The sequence below is a fragment of the Dunckerocampus dactyliophorus genome, chromosome 4 (genome assembly GCF_027744805.1).
Source record: "Dunckerocampus dactyliophorus isolate RoL2022-P2 chromosome 4, RoL_Ddac_1.1, whole genome shotgun sequence".
Lineage (NCBI taxonomy): Eukaryota > Metazoa > Chordata > Actinopteri > Syngnathiformes > Syngnathidae > Dunckerocampus > Dunckerocampus dactyliophorus.
Genome location: NC_072822.1, coordinates 16,565,889 through 16,581,178, shown reverse-complemented (window position 1 = coordinate 16,581,178; position 15,290 = coordinate 16,565,889). Strand labels below are relative to the sequence as shown.

General features: G+C 39.2%; 2 protein-coding genes across 2 annotated transcripts in view; both read right to left on the bottom strand.

The window, feature by feature from the left end:
* LOC129179368 (dynein axonemal heavy chain 10-like) overlaps positions 1-7,194 on the bottom strand; it is a 40,914-nt gene extending 33,720 nt beyond the window's left edge. Inside the window, exons 1-6 of the mRNA XM_054772550.1 lie at positions 7,102-7,194; positions 3,782-3,992; positions 1,518-1,906; positions 1,236-1,426; positions 933-1,131; positions 629-823 (exon numbers count right to left, since the gene is read on the bottom strand). Of these exons, the coding sequence (XP_054628525.1) occupies positions 629-823; positions 933-1,131; positions 1,236-1,426; positions 1,518-1,906; positions 3,782-3,962 (1,155 nt within the window). The 5' untranslated portion in view covers positions 3,963-3,992; positions 7,102-7,194. The remainder of the gene's footprint in view (positions 1-628; positions 824-932; positions 1,132-1,235; positions 1,427-1,517; positions 1,907-3,781; positions 3,993-7,101) is intronic.
* Positions 7,195-7,902: 708 nt separating this feature from the next.
* On the bottom strand, positions 7,903-15,053 carry tctn2 (tectonic family member 2). The gene is made up of 18 exons (XM_054773906.1): positions 14,622-15,053; positions 14,424-14,537; positions 14,257-14,327; positions 13,939-14,134; positions 13,750-13,850; positions 13,472-13,668; positions 13,276-13,396; positions 13,034-13,187; positions 12,866-12,949; positions 12,659-12,781; positions 12,507-12,581; positions 12,022-12,117; positions 11,800-11,917; positions 11,619-11,722; positions 11,377-11,518; positions 11,185-11,310; positions 10,139-10,227; positions 7,903-9,645 (listed from the first exon to the last, which is right to left on the bottom strand). The coding sequence occupies exons 1-18, from the start codon at positions 14,683-14,685 to the stop codon at positions 9,524-9,526; spliced, it is 2,097 nt and encodes a 698-aa protein (XP_054629881.1). The 5' UTR covers positions 14,686-15,053; the 3' UTR covers positions 7,903-9,523.
* Positions 15,054-15,290: the final 237 nt, after the last annotated feature.

Below are 15,290 nucleotides of genomic sequence, written 5' to 3'. Positions count from 1 at the left end.
TGCTGGAGGTCATTTTGTAGGGCTCTGGCAGTGCTCATCCTGTTCCTCCTTGCACAAAGGAGCAGATACCGATCCTGCTAAGGGTTGAAGGACCTTCTACGGCCCTGTCCAGCTCTGCTGGAGTAACTACCTGTCTCCTGGAATCTCCTCCATACGTCCAGGTACCGCAGTGATGCCCTGGTCCAGATCTGGGAGGAGATCCCCCGGGACACCATCCGTAGTCTCATTAGGAGCATACCCCGACGTTGTCAGGCATGCGTACAAGCACGTGGGGGCCACACAAACTACTGAGAATCATTTTGAGTTGCTACAATGACATTTTAGCTAAATGGACCAGTCTGCTGCATCATTTTTTCACTTTCATTTTTGGGGTGTCTTTGATTTCCCCCCTCTATAGGGTGATCATTTTCATTTCTATCAAATGATGTGGCATTATTTTGTTACTAATACATCACCCACTTATTATCAGGAAAGATATTCAAGATCATTTTTCCCCCAGTTTAGATCTGATGTGTTTTCGAAGTGTTCCTTTAATTTTTTTGAGCAGTGGTATATTCTATTTGCTTGTAGAAGCCTTCCTATTCATCAAATTGTTCCAAAAATCAAGGAATAGGATGTCTGAACTCACATAAACAGAACTATTGAAGTTTTGCATGATGATTTTCCAGCTGCTCATCTTGCAGCTATCAAAAAAATCAAAATTGGCTGCCTCAAAAGGTACGATTAGGTTGTCCACATTGGTCAGCATTTCATCAAAATGTTTGGGGTGCAAGGTCACACTTTTTAACTCCGGGCTGAAGATGTTGTAAAACTCTTCCAAATTCTGAACAAATCATTAAACAAATCATCAAACAGTTATCTTGCATTAGCGTTTTACTTGTGCAATCTTCAAGCAACAAGTGACAGTGGATAAAATGAGTATGAACTCTGACCCGTAGAACATTGCACAAGTCCTGGCAGATGGAAGCCATGTAATCAGTTTTCTCAAAGAGTCTCCTCCTATCAAACTCCCAGCGTTTACCAGTCCCTCCTTCTTCAATTTCAGCACGTACTTCAAAGTACGAGGACTTCCACAATTCCAGAACTTGCTTGGCCTCGTCCACCTTGGATTTGGCAACATCTCTTTCATCTCTGCCCAAGACACAAGGGAGTCTTTGAGAAACTCACACAAAAATAGTTATTTGAATTGAATCAAAAATATATGAATCTCTTTTATTGCAAGGATATCCACATACTTGAAGAGCACTTGGAGATCAATGACTTGAGCCACACGCTCAGACAGCTGCCAAACTATGCGCTCCATCAGAGGAACCATGCGTTCATTCCTGTTATAGTGGCAGGAGATTAACCACACAACTTGTAGGCTGTTCATCAGTGGTGGGATGGTCTCCAGAATCACACTAAAGTTTGCTCCTGTGGCCAGATTCTGTATCAGACAAGAGTAGGTGAGGGTGGTAGAATAAAGTGTTTATTTGACCAATGCTTATCGAGAACAATTTGGATGAAAATTAGCTCACCTTGAAATGTCTTTCCAGTGTTTTGAGGAAGCGCACATTTTCGTCTGCTTCCAAACAGTATTTTACAAGTTTAGCGACTGTAGCCTCCATTGGGGGAATTACATCTGCATGAGCTTTGGTCAGTACCAGCAAAATCTTCTTTGCCACTGGCTGATTCAGTTTTGCTGTCAGAGCACTTAGGATGGAAGCACGCTCCTGCCAAAAAATAATCTCTGACATTGGATTGGGTGTCTGTGGCTTTTTGTTATCCTGCTCGTCCATAACAACAGTAATATGAGTTTGCCAGTTCATCACACACTGCTCCAGATCCTGCACCAACTCTGAATCAGTGATCAGGTCACTGACCTCTGGCTCCATGTCGAATTCAGGAATGTGCAGAGCAATGTCATCTACAAAAAAAAAGGTTGATTGTTAAACATAGACATCAGTTATTGCTTTCCCTACCTTTATATTTCTTTGAAGGTCAAGGTCATTTTTAAAAATTAAATATTTTGTTTTCCATGTAGCACCAGCTCAAAACAGACTTCATTTGAGGATACCTTTCCTACAAAACAGTTACTGTATATACATTACCTTTTTACTAAGCGAACAAAAAACAAAAAAATTATGTTATTTATCTTATTTACTTATTTCCATGGCAGCATGTACGGTCATGGAAAAAATGATTAGACCACACTTGTTTCTTCAGTTTCTCATTCATTTTGATGCCTGATACAACAATGACAACAAAAATAGCTCATAAGAGTTACATTTTTGGCAGTACAATGCTATAGCTATTCATGTAAGAACTTAAGTGTTTTTGGTTATTATTAAGAAAACCATGGAAATTGGTAGATATCAGCTCTTAAATTGAACTCTTATGAGCTATATTTGTTATCATCATAATTTGTCCAAACAAATGTACCTTTAGTTGTACCAGGCATTAAAATGGATCAATAAACTGAAGAAACAAGGGTGGTCTAATCATTTTTTCCATGTCTGTCATTCTGTTTACAATTGTCCTCTGCTCTCTGTATTGCGGACTGGCGCAATTCCGACCCAATGTATACACACACACACACACACATACGTGCATGCACAAAGGAGGTGAGCACACACACACACACCAGAGAGCCTATCATGTAGCAGCATCCTCACTGCTGTCATTAAAGAAAACACCTGAACACCATGATTCTATGCCGCTTGTCCTCACTAGGGTCACAGGGGTATGCTGAACCCTATCCCAGCTGACTTTAAGCAAGAGGCAGGGTACACGCTGGACTGGTCAACAGCCAATCACAGGGCACATACAGACAAACAACCATTCATACTCACATTCATACCTATGGACAATTTAGTCTCCAATTAACCTAACATGCATGTTTTTGGAATGTGGGAGGAAGCCAGAGTACCCGGAGAAAATCCACGCATGCACAAGGAAAACATGCAAACTCCACACAGAGATGCCAAACGGACATACGAACCCATATCTAACAGATGTCCTGACTGTGTGGCCAATATGCTAACCCCTAGGTTTAGTTTTTATTGCTTTCGCTACAGTGTTGACATATCCACATTTGGAACAGGCCTCCCAATCTGACGATATCCGGTATACTGTATTTTTTTATTTCATTTGTTTGCCTCTTCACGCTGCTTTGTCGCATTGGAGCAAAAAATTTGAACTTTTTCCCCTGAACCATGTACTGTAGTGTAAATCCAGCCTCAGGCAAGCCTTTTCGATTGGACTTCTTTGTTGTTGAAGTCCTGTTGTCTCAAATCCAACGTTAGTCATTTTTCTGTTTATTTGCATGGATTGATATTAAATGTTGAAAAAAAAGCAACATTTTTACATCGTTTAGTTTGAAACACAAACTAAAGTCCCAGTTCCATTCAGAGAACCATGTCTTACTGTGTGTAAGGTATTCTACTTGTATTTTCACATCTTGATGACACTCAATATGGAACTCCGTGTACAGTATATTCAAAGCCTTGGAAATTTTATCCTCTCTCAAGTGAAATGTGTCAACAATTCCATCACTTTGGATTATATATATTTGTATTTTACGATGGTTATATTGACCTTTAAATCTACCATATTTGTCTTTGAAAATATATAATCTTGTACAGTATTTATTTGAGAAAGTCCTACATTACGCATACTATGCATATAAATCTTGCCTTTTTTCCCCCATGATGGCAGTATGCTGGTATGCTGGCATATTGGTTTCAAAACATTCAACTATGATTAGTGAAATAGAAATATATTAATTGTGTGATTGACAAACCTTGAGCTTTAAGCTGTTGAATAGTTGAGTTGACCACTCCCAAAAACTTGTGTGTGCTGTTGAGTAATTCGTTACGCTTTGGTGCTTGTTCAGTTGGTTTGGTTGGAGTCTCCTTGTCACCGCTGGACTCGTCACGAGGAGAAGCTGCTTCAGCCTGACTGCTTACATTATTTTTCTTCATCTGATGGGCAGTAATTAATGGGATATAGATCTGAAAAGAGACAAAATGACAACCAAAAGGTGTATATTACGGGTACCGCCAGGGATTTGGGCCCCACTAATGCTTTACTATTTTCTATGGCCTCGTCAATCATGGATCCTTCAAAAGGTTGATTGTCTTAGCAAGTGTATTACCATTCATCAAATCATAACATTTTTTGGGGTGGCTAGGGCAGTAGAGTGGTCGTCCAGAAACCGGTAGTTTGGTGGTTCAAGCCCCGCCTCCTCCATCCCAGTCACTGTTGGTGTGTACTTGGCCCAACACGGCCCAACACTTCCCACCTTGCCTTGTGTGAATGTGAATGAATGTTTGTTTTAGTCCATTATGGTTGGTATGCTGTGATTTCAACTGTACTTTACAAAAATGAGTAGGGCTGCCAAAAATAACGCGTTAACGGTGGTAACTAATTAATTTCATTAATTCCATTACATTTTTTAGTGTAATTAACGCATACGCACCAGAGCAAGCACGCCTCTCTGTAATGACGGCAGACGGAAGCACAGTGGTACATCCCCATACAGTCACACAGTCTGACACTCTTTTAGAACTTCATTCTGGCCTGAACACATCAACAGCAGGACAATTCCAACACCATATACTGTATGTATCTCCAACACACACGCGTCCGTTCATCCTGGGCACGACACTTCTTCATTCTCATTACAAAAATAGGTGATGCATTCAGGGACACTCCGAACATCACAAAAACTGATTTATAATGCATGTGTGTGTGTGTGTGTGTAAATGAACAGGAACATGAAGGAAAAAAGAAGTGGATATTCTTGTCACTCACTTCGGAACTCTTAATTTGGATGTACAAGTTGCTACATTTAAGTGTGCAGGAAAATACACTGAAAACAAGTCAATTTACCTTAAATTAAGTGATGTCTTTGAACGCAAGCCCTAATTGCTCATAATTAGACGGTTTAAAGTGTGATTCAAATGTTCTGCTACTATTAAAGAGATTACTGTTAGACAAATTGATTTTTAGACTTGTGTGGTGTCTTTTAGCTTGATTGACATATTCAGTTCATTTGGAGCTGTTAATACATACAATACTGTATATATAATCCTGTCCTGTCATTTATCTTTCTATTAATTACAGTAAAAATGGGCATATTTCAGACATATTTAAAACTGTGATTAATCTGACAGCCCTGTTAGTGTTTTCCACAAGACCAGTCTATTCTGGCAATATGCATAAGTGACCAAGAAATGTGTGACTTTATCTCCCTGTATTTGTTTATTTGTATAATCTTATTTTAACAAAAGAACATAAAGTTATTGAAGTTATTGGGTGTTGGTTTCATTTTGTGCAGCAGAAGATGCACGCATTTCTGTGTGGAGTTTGCATGTTCTCCCCGTGCGTGCGTGGGTTTTCTCCGAGTACTCCGGTCTCCTCTAATTAGGTTAATTGGAGACTCTAAATTGTCCATAGGTATGAATGTGAGTGTGAATGGTTGTCTATATGTGCCCTGCGATTGGCTGGCGACCAGTCCAGGGAGTACCCCGCCTGTCGCCTGAAGTCAGCTGGGATAGGTTCCAGCATGCGCCGGCGACCCGAATAAGGAGAAGCGGTATAGAAAATGGATGGGTGGATGGATGGATGGTGGAATTTCTATTATGTCACATTCTTTAATTGTGTATCTTGCTTGCTGCTGTAACAGGTGAATTTCCCTGTTGCGGGATTAATAAAGTACTACTACTTCTGCACACTGTGTGCATGCTACCAGCCCTGCCTCCACCCACCAAGACAGACACTATGACTGACAAAAGGGCTTACTCCGTTCATGCCGTTGTTCCGTGGAACAAACGCACCAAGGTGCTGAAACCAATGCACAGTGAATCCTTTTCCTGCCTGTTTGGAGGCAGGAGACGAGGAAAACATACACGCATACACATGGCAATGTATTGAGGCTGGCAAAATTATGGAGTTAATTTTAATTAATTCGTCACACAATAAATTGATTTAATTATCATCCCAGGCCTGGTGCCCACGACAAACCTTGTCACATTTTAATCTAGAGCAGTAGTGTTACAATGCCTTACTATCTCAGTTGTAATGACAAACTACACATACAGTCCCATTACAAGATGTTTGTGAGTGGTATAGGGAGGTAGCGCCAAATCTGTGTGTTATGGTATGGAATTCGTGAGCACTAGAGTAATAGAATAGAGATCCAACCACCCGATAGCGGAGATAGACTGCCTGGCCAAAAAAGGCCACATCCTGTATTTACTGTAACTAAGCAAATATGTAAGATTCTGCCATTAGACAAACATTCAATTACTGCATGACTGGCAACAAGTTATTTAACCATAGATGATGCAGTGAGTAGCTTCTCAGTTAAACAGCTATGTACAAAGACATATCTAGGGGCCATGTAAACAATGTCACCGTAATCTGGTTTCCTGTATTCCAAATGTACTCTTTGCCCATTTTGAAATACATAAGAAAATTATAAGGCAGTATAACAATGTGGTACAACAGGAGTCAAGGTTTATAATCACTGTAGACAAATTATATAAGCCATACAAAATTATATATATATATATAATAACTGATGAAAAGGTTAATGGTTGATCAATACAATAACTTGGTGAAAAATTAACACAACTCTGGACAGAAATGTGACATTGCAGAAGTTTGTGGAAAGGACGCCACAGCAAATGTGAGCCGTAATTAAAGGTCCAACGAAAATGTGGCCTTTTTTTGGCCAGGCACTGTATATTGAAATGCAAAGACCTTGAATGTGTGCCTTGAAGTCACAGTGGAAAGCCACTCTTAAATGTGTAGTAAATGTGTACTTTAATTGCAGGTACTGTAAACGCATTTACTACCTTCGTTCAATGCCTTAAAAGGGTGTTTCTTTTCAAATTAAAATTTTGGAATGACCTTTCAGTTGAACAGTCAAATGCTGACCTGGGAAATACACCCTTACATCTTGCTACGTGGGTGGATTTCGACTCAATTTTTAAAACTATTATTTTTTCATGTACGTATTGAAAAATCCCCATTTTGTGAAGAAGAAAAAATGCATTGTTTCTAATTTTGTTGAGTGTCATCTGATCGGCGGTTGTGATTGCCAAGTCCACCTACATGAAGAAGTTTTCTCTGCAGGAGCTTCAGGTTGTATTCGTTACTCCTTTCAATCTCTTCGGGAGTAGGCGTCCTGTCTTCGTCCTCGTTCGTGTCATGTGACTCACCATTGGGCTCTATAGTAAAACACAAGTATCCGTGGCGATTTTAAGGTCGTCAACCTTCTCAGTCGCAATTTGCTCGATTATGATAATTGACCCACCTTCTTCCTCTTCGTTTAAGAGAGTTTGGGATCCCGACTTGTCCTCCTCAGTACCATCCACGGCACCCTCCTCATTCGAATCGTTAGTTCCCTCCATTTTTAAATCACTCACCCAATTCCACTTTTGATTCGACAATCATTTGTAAAACTCAAGAAATGCGCATCAAGCGTTTCTTTAAAATAGTAAACACGGATAAGCAACAACAAATTTAAACGAAAATACACCAAGGGATTTCAGTGAACGCACGTCGACAAATGACGTCAATTATGAACGCTAGTGACGTAAAAAGGGCCATTTCATTTAAACATGAAATAGTAAATATACAATAGAACACGTATCTAAAGAATGATGTGAATTTAATGTTCTAGCCCTGTGCTTATATACTGTATGTCATATAAATAAATGACAGGTCAATGGCTGAGTGTTATAGAGTGAGAAAAAAAACAGGACTACGTTACAGAAATTATAATTCATAGTTTACAAATATACTATATTTGTTATAGTATATAACGAGATAAAAAGGTCCGTGAAACAAAGTTTATTACAAAAAGTGTCCACTACGTGGCAAAAAATACAAAATGACAAAAACAAGAAATAAAGTAACAACTTAAATACACCTGGACCTAGTCACTGGGAAAGAAATAACAAGAACAGAAAACACTGCCAAGCACGGTAACAGAGCAGGAAACAAGCACAAAAGTATTAACTAAAAGAGCTGCTACCAACACTAGCAGAAAGTACAACAGAACTCAAAAAGACCACTGCTGGAGGTAGCCAAGCAGGGAACAAGCTACTTACAAAAGACAGACTAGGAAATTACCAGAAAGCCGAATACACTGAGATACAGGAGTTGCTGGAAGGAGCAGGTCTCTGTGGTGCATCAGGTAACAATCTGGCACTGGAGTGTAGTCTGCACATAGTTTAAGAAGCCACTCTAATGAGGCACAGGTGTAGCCAATTAGCTCCTCCTCGTGGCTCAGAGGTGTTCTGCAACAAATGGCAGATAGAGGGCAGCAAAGCAGCACACAGATCATGACAATATTATTGCAATATTATTGAACCCTAACTTGCCCTCAGTCCTGACAGAGGACCCTTGAAAAAGATGCTGAACATATTATAGGAGCCATTTATGCTTTGTCTATGTCTAGGTTATTTAGTTTGTTTTGGGTTTATTTTGGTGCTGGTCTTTATTTGGTGAATTATATTAGTGACAGGGCATGACAGGGTGACAGGAAGTCACACCATTCATACCACTCATTAACCATCTGTTTGGATGTTGTTTCATTGGAACGTGTTATGGCCTGGATCAACAACACACAGAAAAGTGGTAGGACTTGATAATCACTACAAAAACTAAAAACCGTGTGACCTTGCCTCACTCTGCCCATGGCGTCACCTCCGCCCTTACATAGGGTTCCTCAATAACGACACCAGTGATCAAATTAAATATAATTCACCAAGCATAAACAAACACCAGCACCAAAATAAATCCAAAATAAAACAAACTCAGACCAAAACAAAGTAGAAATGGCTCCTACACTTATGATTCTTCATCATCAGTGTGTGAATAAGTCCTTTACTTTCACAGCACAATATGCCACAAAGATTGTAAGATTCTGGCAGTAAGGTAGTTAGCACATATGCATTCAGTCAGGAGATCCAGGTTCGAGATTGATAGATGTGATTCATAGTGATTGATGGGCAACCAGTTCAGGTTACCCTGCTTCTTGCCCTAAGTCAGGTGGCATAATTTACAGCATTTTAGCAACTCTATCAGGTCTCGTGCTGTATGTTAGTTATAAGATAAAACACCAGTGGTTTTGACATTAGCTATCAGGAAGGCACTCGCTCACTGCACTATATTGGTGAGTACTTGCACCCTATATCAAAGGATGGAGCCTAAAAAATGTATAATCTTGACAAACTGTTATTTTATTACAAAATGGTGCACCAACCATTATACACAATATATACAGTACATGAACCAGCAGTGGCAACTGGGACTGCTTGTGAGTGAGATTTACCTCATGTGGAGTGGTGTATGACTTATTTGTGCAAGCCTGTGTGTACATACTGTAGCATTTTGTATACTACATGCAAAAAGTAAAGCTACTCTCAGGGAACAGTGAAATATTAAAGTTTGTTCTTCTTCATAAATACATACAGTAAATATTTACAGTACTATGTAATTTTCCTACGGGAGTGCAAAGAATCCTCGGTTACAGAGAGGAACTATTCCAAGCCTGCCGGATTTGCATCCAGGGAGTCCCAAGAAGTGATGCAGTGATGAGGAGGAATACCAAGATAAGGCCTTTAGCCAATGACTGAGAATGTGGCTCACCTAAAAACAAGATTGCACTGTGTGAGTTTATTTACTAACCAATCCAACACAACATACATGGAACAATTGTAACAGAATAAAACACTATATTTAATGGTTTGAATTTGAACTACCGGCACGTCAAAATGGGCTTTCACTTTGTGCATTTCTACCTTGTAGATGCCCAAAGCATTTTAACACAGCAAAAAGGGGTTCAGTATCTTGCCCAAGGATAATGGGGACAGATGATCAAACCCACAACTATGAGATTGGGAGCCGACCACTTGAGCCATACTGTCTGTTTCTTACCTCTCACTTTACCGTTGTCCAGCTATATAAAATATAGCGGCTGGGTCTCAATGAACTTACTGGAAATGTTTTTTATCTACCTCTCACTATTTCAAAAGTGATTTTTTTTTTTAAATCAGAAATATGTTTAGTACATATACAGTATATCTATTTTTTCCCTATACAAACTGTGCAGTAGGCAATAAAGCACTGGTTAAATTCTCACCGGTGTAATACTTGGTAACGGGAAAGACGAGCTGAGGCCAACATACATCATTCCTGTTGCAATCATACTCTGTAAAGTTGATCTGGAATCTGAGAAACATAAACAGCGCCACAATGAAAAGAAAAATAAAAACTCACCGAGAATGCTGCTTATATTATGCTCTATATTTGTTATAAACAATATAATATAAATATAATATAAACACAGTGGGCCAACATCAGCAGATGACATGGCACTCCAAACCATCACTGACTGTGGAAACTTTACACTGGACCTCAAGTAATGTGGATTCTGTGTCTCTCCTCTCTTCCTCCAGACTCTGGGACCTCGATTTCCAAAGTGATGTGATGGTTCGGGGTGCCATGTCATCTGCTGGTCTTGGTCCACTGTGTTTTCTGAGGTCCAAGGTCAGTGCAGCCATCTACCAGGAAGATCTAGAGCACTTCATGCTTCCCGCTGCTGACCAACTTTATGGAGATGTAGATTTCATTTTCCAACAGGACTTGGTACTTGCACACAGTGCCAAAACTACCAGTACCTGGTTTAAGGTATGCCTGTGCTTAACTGGCCAGCAAATTAGCTTGACCTCAACCCCATAGAAAATCTATGGGGTATTGTCAAGAGGAATTGTCAATCTACAAGAGCTGAAGGCCACTATTAGAGCAACCTGGGCTCTCTTAACATCTGAGGAGTGCCACATTGCTGCAGTAATTCAGGCAAAAGGAACCCTGACCAAGTAATGAGTGCTGTACATGTTCATACTTTTCAGTTGGCCAACATTTACGAAATAATTTTTTTTATTGGCCATAAGTAATATTAAAATTTTCTGAGACACTAAATTTGGGATTTTCATTCGTTTTTCAGTTAGAATAATCAAAATTAAAAGAAATAAACATTTGAAATATATCAGTCTGTGTGTAATGAATTTATATAATACACAAGTTTCACTTTTTTAATGAAATTACTGAAATAAATCAACCTTTTGGTCATATTCTAATTTATTGAGCAGCACCTGGATATATTTTGAAGTGCTCTTTGTGATTTACCTGGTTTTTGGAGGTCCAGTATTGATAGGAATGTCAATAAAGGTAACTGAAGAGGTGACAGGAAACAACTGCGTCTCTCTGATATCCCCTCCTCCAAACTCAAATGTCCAGGTGGACAGAGTAGAGCTAAAAGTGCCAAAAGTATTTAGTGCACAACATGCATTACATCAATGATAGACTGTTTGTACACACCGAACTTGTATAGATTGGATATTCCTTTGGGCATTTCCATCAATCATTCCTGTGACAAAACTCCAAATGTGTATATGAATATGAGATGGTATCTCGCCGCATGAGCCGTGTCCATCTTCAGATGTTTTGCTTGTGTTCATAACTAAAAATCACAAGAAAGCAGACTTAGTTCATTCAGTGATCTCATTAGACATGCGCAGATCACATTTTACCATAATTATTTATTTTCCATGTATACTTACAGTCTATGTTGAGCCAGTCTGTTTTGGTTTGAGAATTTGGGTTCCCAATCTTTGCAACGTACATGGCTGGAATCAAGTTTTCTTGGAGGGAATAAACCTTGTTTCTAAGGGAGACGAGATATTCTGCTTTGCTTAAACACATGCAATATAGATAGATGTTAAACCATACCGAAGCGCTCACCTGAGGATATCACACTGGCTCATGTCGTCACTGGTGACAGTCAATAGGCATCCTGATGTTGAATTCTCAGCAAATAGGACTGGTTGTTTCTCAGCGGTCAAACACAGCCCCTCATTCACTTTCACATACAACAGACACAAGTGTTGGTTCTTTGTTGATTATGTTTTAATACAATGATACTATTATATATTTTTAACTTTCAATGATCAACAAAACTACCACCTGGTTTCCAAAGATTCAAGGATGTCCTCTGCACAGAGAAAGTACCACTTTGTGTGTCCTCAATTCCTGCAATGATGGGTCTTCCCACCTGATAACCTAGAGTTCCAGTAGTTGTGCGTTAACACGGTATCTCATAATGCAGTGATTCCCAACCACAATTGTGTGCCATGAGAGATCATCAGGTGTGCCACTGGAAATCATCTAATTTCATTTAATTAGTTGAAAAATCATTATTCATTCACAACAAATAATGTAACTTTTTCTTCTATCTATGCCAACGACGTACAGTGACAGGCAGAACAATTAAATGCTCTTCCACTAGACAACAGAGGGCACATAATTAACCGGTGTACCCACTTGTTGCCATTAATATTTCTTTGGTGGCCGTGAGATCTTCCCAATGGAAAAATATATGCCTAGACTTGAGGTTGGGAAATAATGCCCTAATGGATATAATGGATTTTCTAAGAGCAAAGTGTTTTCACCTGGGTTGCCAGAGTTTGACTCGCCCATAAATTCTCCAGACAGGAACACAGCAGAATACCTTGTAGTTAACGTCACTGCAATAAAGAAACAAAAATATAAAACAAAGCCAACAAATATTAAATAAAGATGGTCATGTGTTATTGGCACATACCGTTGCCATTCACACTGATTGTCCCTATAGAGCGAGTCAGTGTTATATTTGTGATGCTATTTCCTTTCCAGAAGAATTTGTAATCCAAAGCCAGGTTCACATTTTGACACTCCTGGACCATAACTGAAGTGAGATATATTAATTTTATAAAAGGTCATAACACAGCGTTTAAGTCAATGTAGCAAAGATATGCTGTAATATTTGTACCTGATGTAATAACTGATTCGCCAGTTGACATGAATCCAGTCAAATCCTCGACCAACTTATCAATCACTACCACTGTGACTTCATCTAAAGTAGAATAATGAACTGATCTATTCAAACCACAATGTTTAAAGGTAATATTACAACAATTTGTAAATATTTCATACATACCCCCTTGCCCATTGTTCACTTGAATACGTAAATCTGATAGAGGTGTTTGTAAAGGGTAACCAGTTGGACAAGACCGCAGCATGGTTACACATTTGAAGCTAAAATTCTCCAAAAATGCAACCGGAGCATTGTGAACACAATGTCCAAGGGCCATCTGTGTACACATAATTGAGAGCTTTGGCAACATTCACTCAAAACACATCAAGTACATCATTGTGACTAATTAATAAAACACAACTAACCTGGGGAATAGTGAACAACTGATTGTTCAGAGTGAAAATGGGACTTCCTTGGCGGTAGATATCAACTTGTATCGGTGCTGACAAAATAGGCTTTTTGAAGGATGGGCGAGGCTTTGTTGATCTGGAAAAATAAATAATAATAAAAAAAGATGAACAACATGAAAATATTTTTTTAATAAATCCAATCTTGGCCTACATTTCCTCTCCATGGTAGAAGAGCCCGAGATAAGGGTTGTTTTCGGGTGGGGACAAGACACATAAAAATGGAAACCAATCTGGAGAGTCTTCTTTCTGTGCAGAGCATTGATAGTCTGGCACTTGAGAGATCTGTCCACCGAATGGTCCTGGGAGGCAGTGAGACTCAAAGAGCTTCAACTCCTCAGTCGAACAGTCCTGTTGAAGTGAAGGGAAACGTGATGTCAAGAACAAATACAGAAGCAGATACGCTATCTTAACCAGCTTTTTTGCAAGTACCTTGTCACAGCAACAGCGGATATCACATGTTCTATCAGTGAAGTCACAGGGACAGGAGCCCAGAGGCTCGTACACTTGGTTTGGGATGACAGTTTTATTGTCTACAATGGACAGAAGATTAATATTTGAATGTGCTAAAAAAAAAATCTGATGACCAAACTGATGGGATAAATGCTTCAGTTGATTTACCAGATCCAGGATTATCAGGAAGCAAAAGAGCATAAATCTTGGCCTGGATCAGCAATGACGCCTGAGATGTGTCACCTGCACAGGCAGATACCTGCAGGGTCTCCAGAACACACAGTGTCTTTGGACAACAATCTGTTTTATTTTCACCACACAATTGCAGAGTTCTGTTTAGTCTCAGATGAACCCGAAGTGCATTCTGGGGAATCACAAGGCAAATAAATTAGGAGGGCCTTTGCGCTTCCAAGTTTATTTAATTGTTAACAATAAATAGCAAAAACTGTGTATGTTGTGACAATTACAGTCCTGAACATTCCCTACCTGTCCAACCAGTTCGCTTGTGAGAATCCACTGTGTTTCCCCAGCTTTACATGATGGAGGGTCAAGGTTTCCTGTCAATAAACCATCAACAACCAAATGTTTTCAACCAAATGACAATTTTCTAGTGTTGTGGGAATATGTGAAGTTCTCTCGAGAATTGTATGTACCTGTTACATCTGACGGTAACACAGTGCGCACATTCAAAGTGATGTCTTTTGTGTTTCCAAGTAAAAGCGCAGTAATTCTTGGTCCAGTAGCAATGATATAGGATGGCTGGAAAACTGATGACAGTGACAGGTCTGTCTTAACACATCCTATATGTACCTTAGTGTAACAAACTTTCGTTCATCAGTAACTGTACTTACCAACAGTTTGTGCATCAGTCAACGAAAACAGCAAAAATAGGAAATGTGGCACCATCTTAGGCATTTTGTTTATGAAGAATTGTGAAGACGTTGAAGATCATTTTGCTCCATGAGCCGAGCTTCGAATAATCGAAAATATATCTACTAGCCTGTGTTGTTAACAAAAGCACTAACATTATAGACTGAGTGACGCTGGGCCCGGTTACTTAGCTACGACACACGGTGACGTACATTTTTAGGCGACGTTTTGTTAGCAGGCTACTGAGGCGATTCGTTTATTTTTCTATATCAAAGATGTGTCGGTATCTAAAAACACAATTTTATCAATGTTATTAGCGAATACAGAGAATTAGCAGCTTCGCTCTCGACATTTTCAAGAAAATAACAAACAAATGACACCGCGCAGTGGGTTGTACGTACATCCGGTTTTTGTGTATCATTTCCGGGTGTACAGTTAACTGGAATATAGCTGCACAATAAGCTCAATTAGAAACTAATTCGGACAGTAAATAAATGCACTTATACTTCGATGCTTTTTTAATTTTGAAATTACCATACTTGCTGTCAAATTATTTGTAATTGTTTTCACTACTAATTTCCCGTTAATTTAATCAACAAAAATACTATTATTAAATATGTACAGACGTGTTAATACACGTTTTATTTGTT

What these genes read in the sequence shown, in the direction of transcription:
- tctn2 (XM_054773906.1), bottom strand. Translation starts at nt 14,685, where the DNA reads ATGCCTAAGATGGTGCCACATTTCCTATTTTTGCTGTTTTCGTTGACT. An exon ending in CAAGCGAACTGGTTGGACAG is followed by an intron (nt 14,135 to 14,256) that starts GTAGGGAATGTT and finishes GTGATTCCCCAG; the next exon opens with AATGCACTTCGGGTTCATCT. An exon ending in ATCCAATCTATACAAGTTCG is followed by an intron (nt 11,311 to 11,376) that starts GTGTGTACAAAC and finishes TGGCACTTTTAG; the next exon opens with CTCTACTCTGTCCACCTGGA.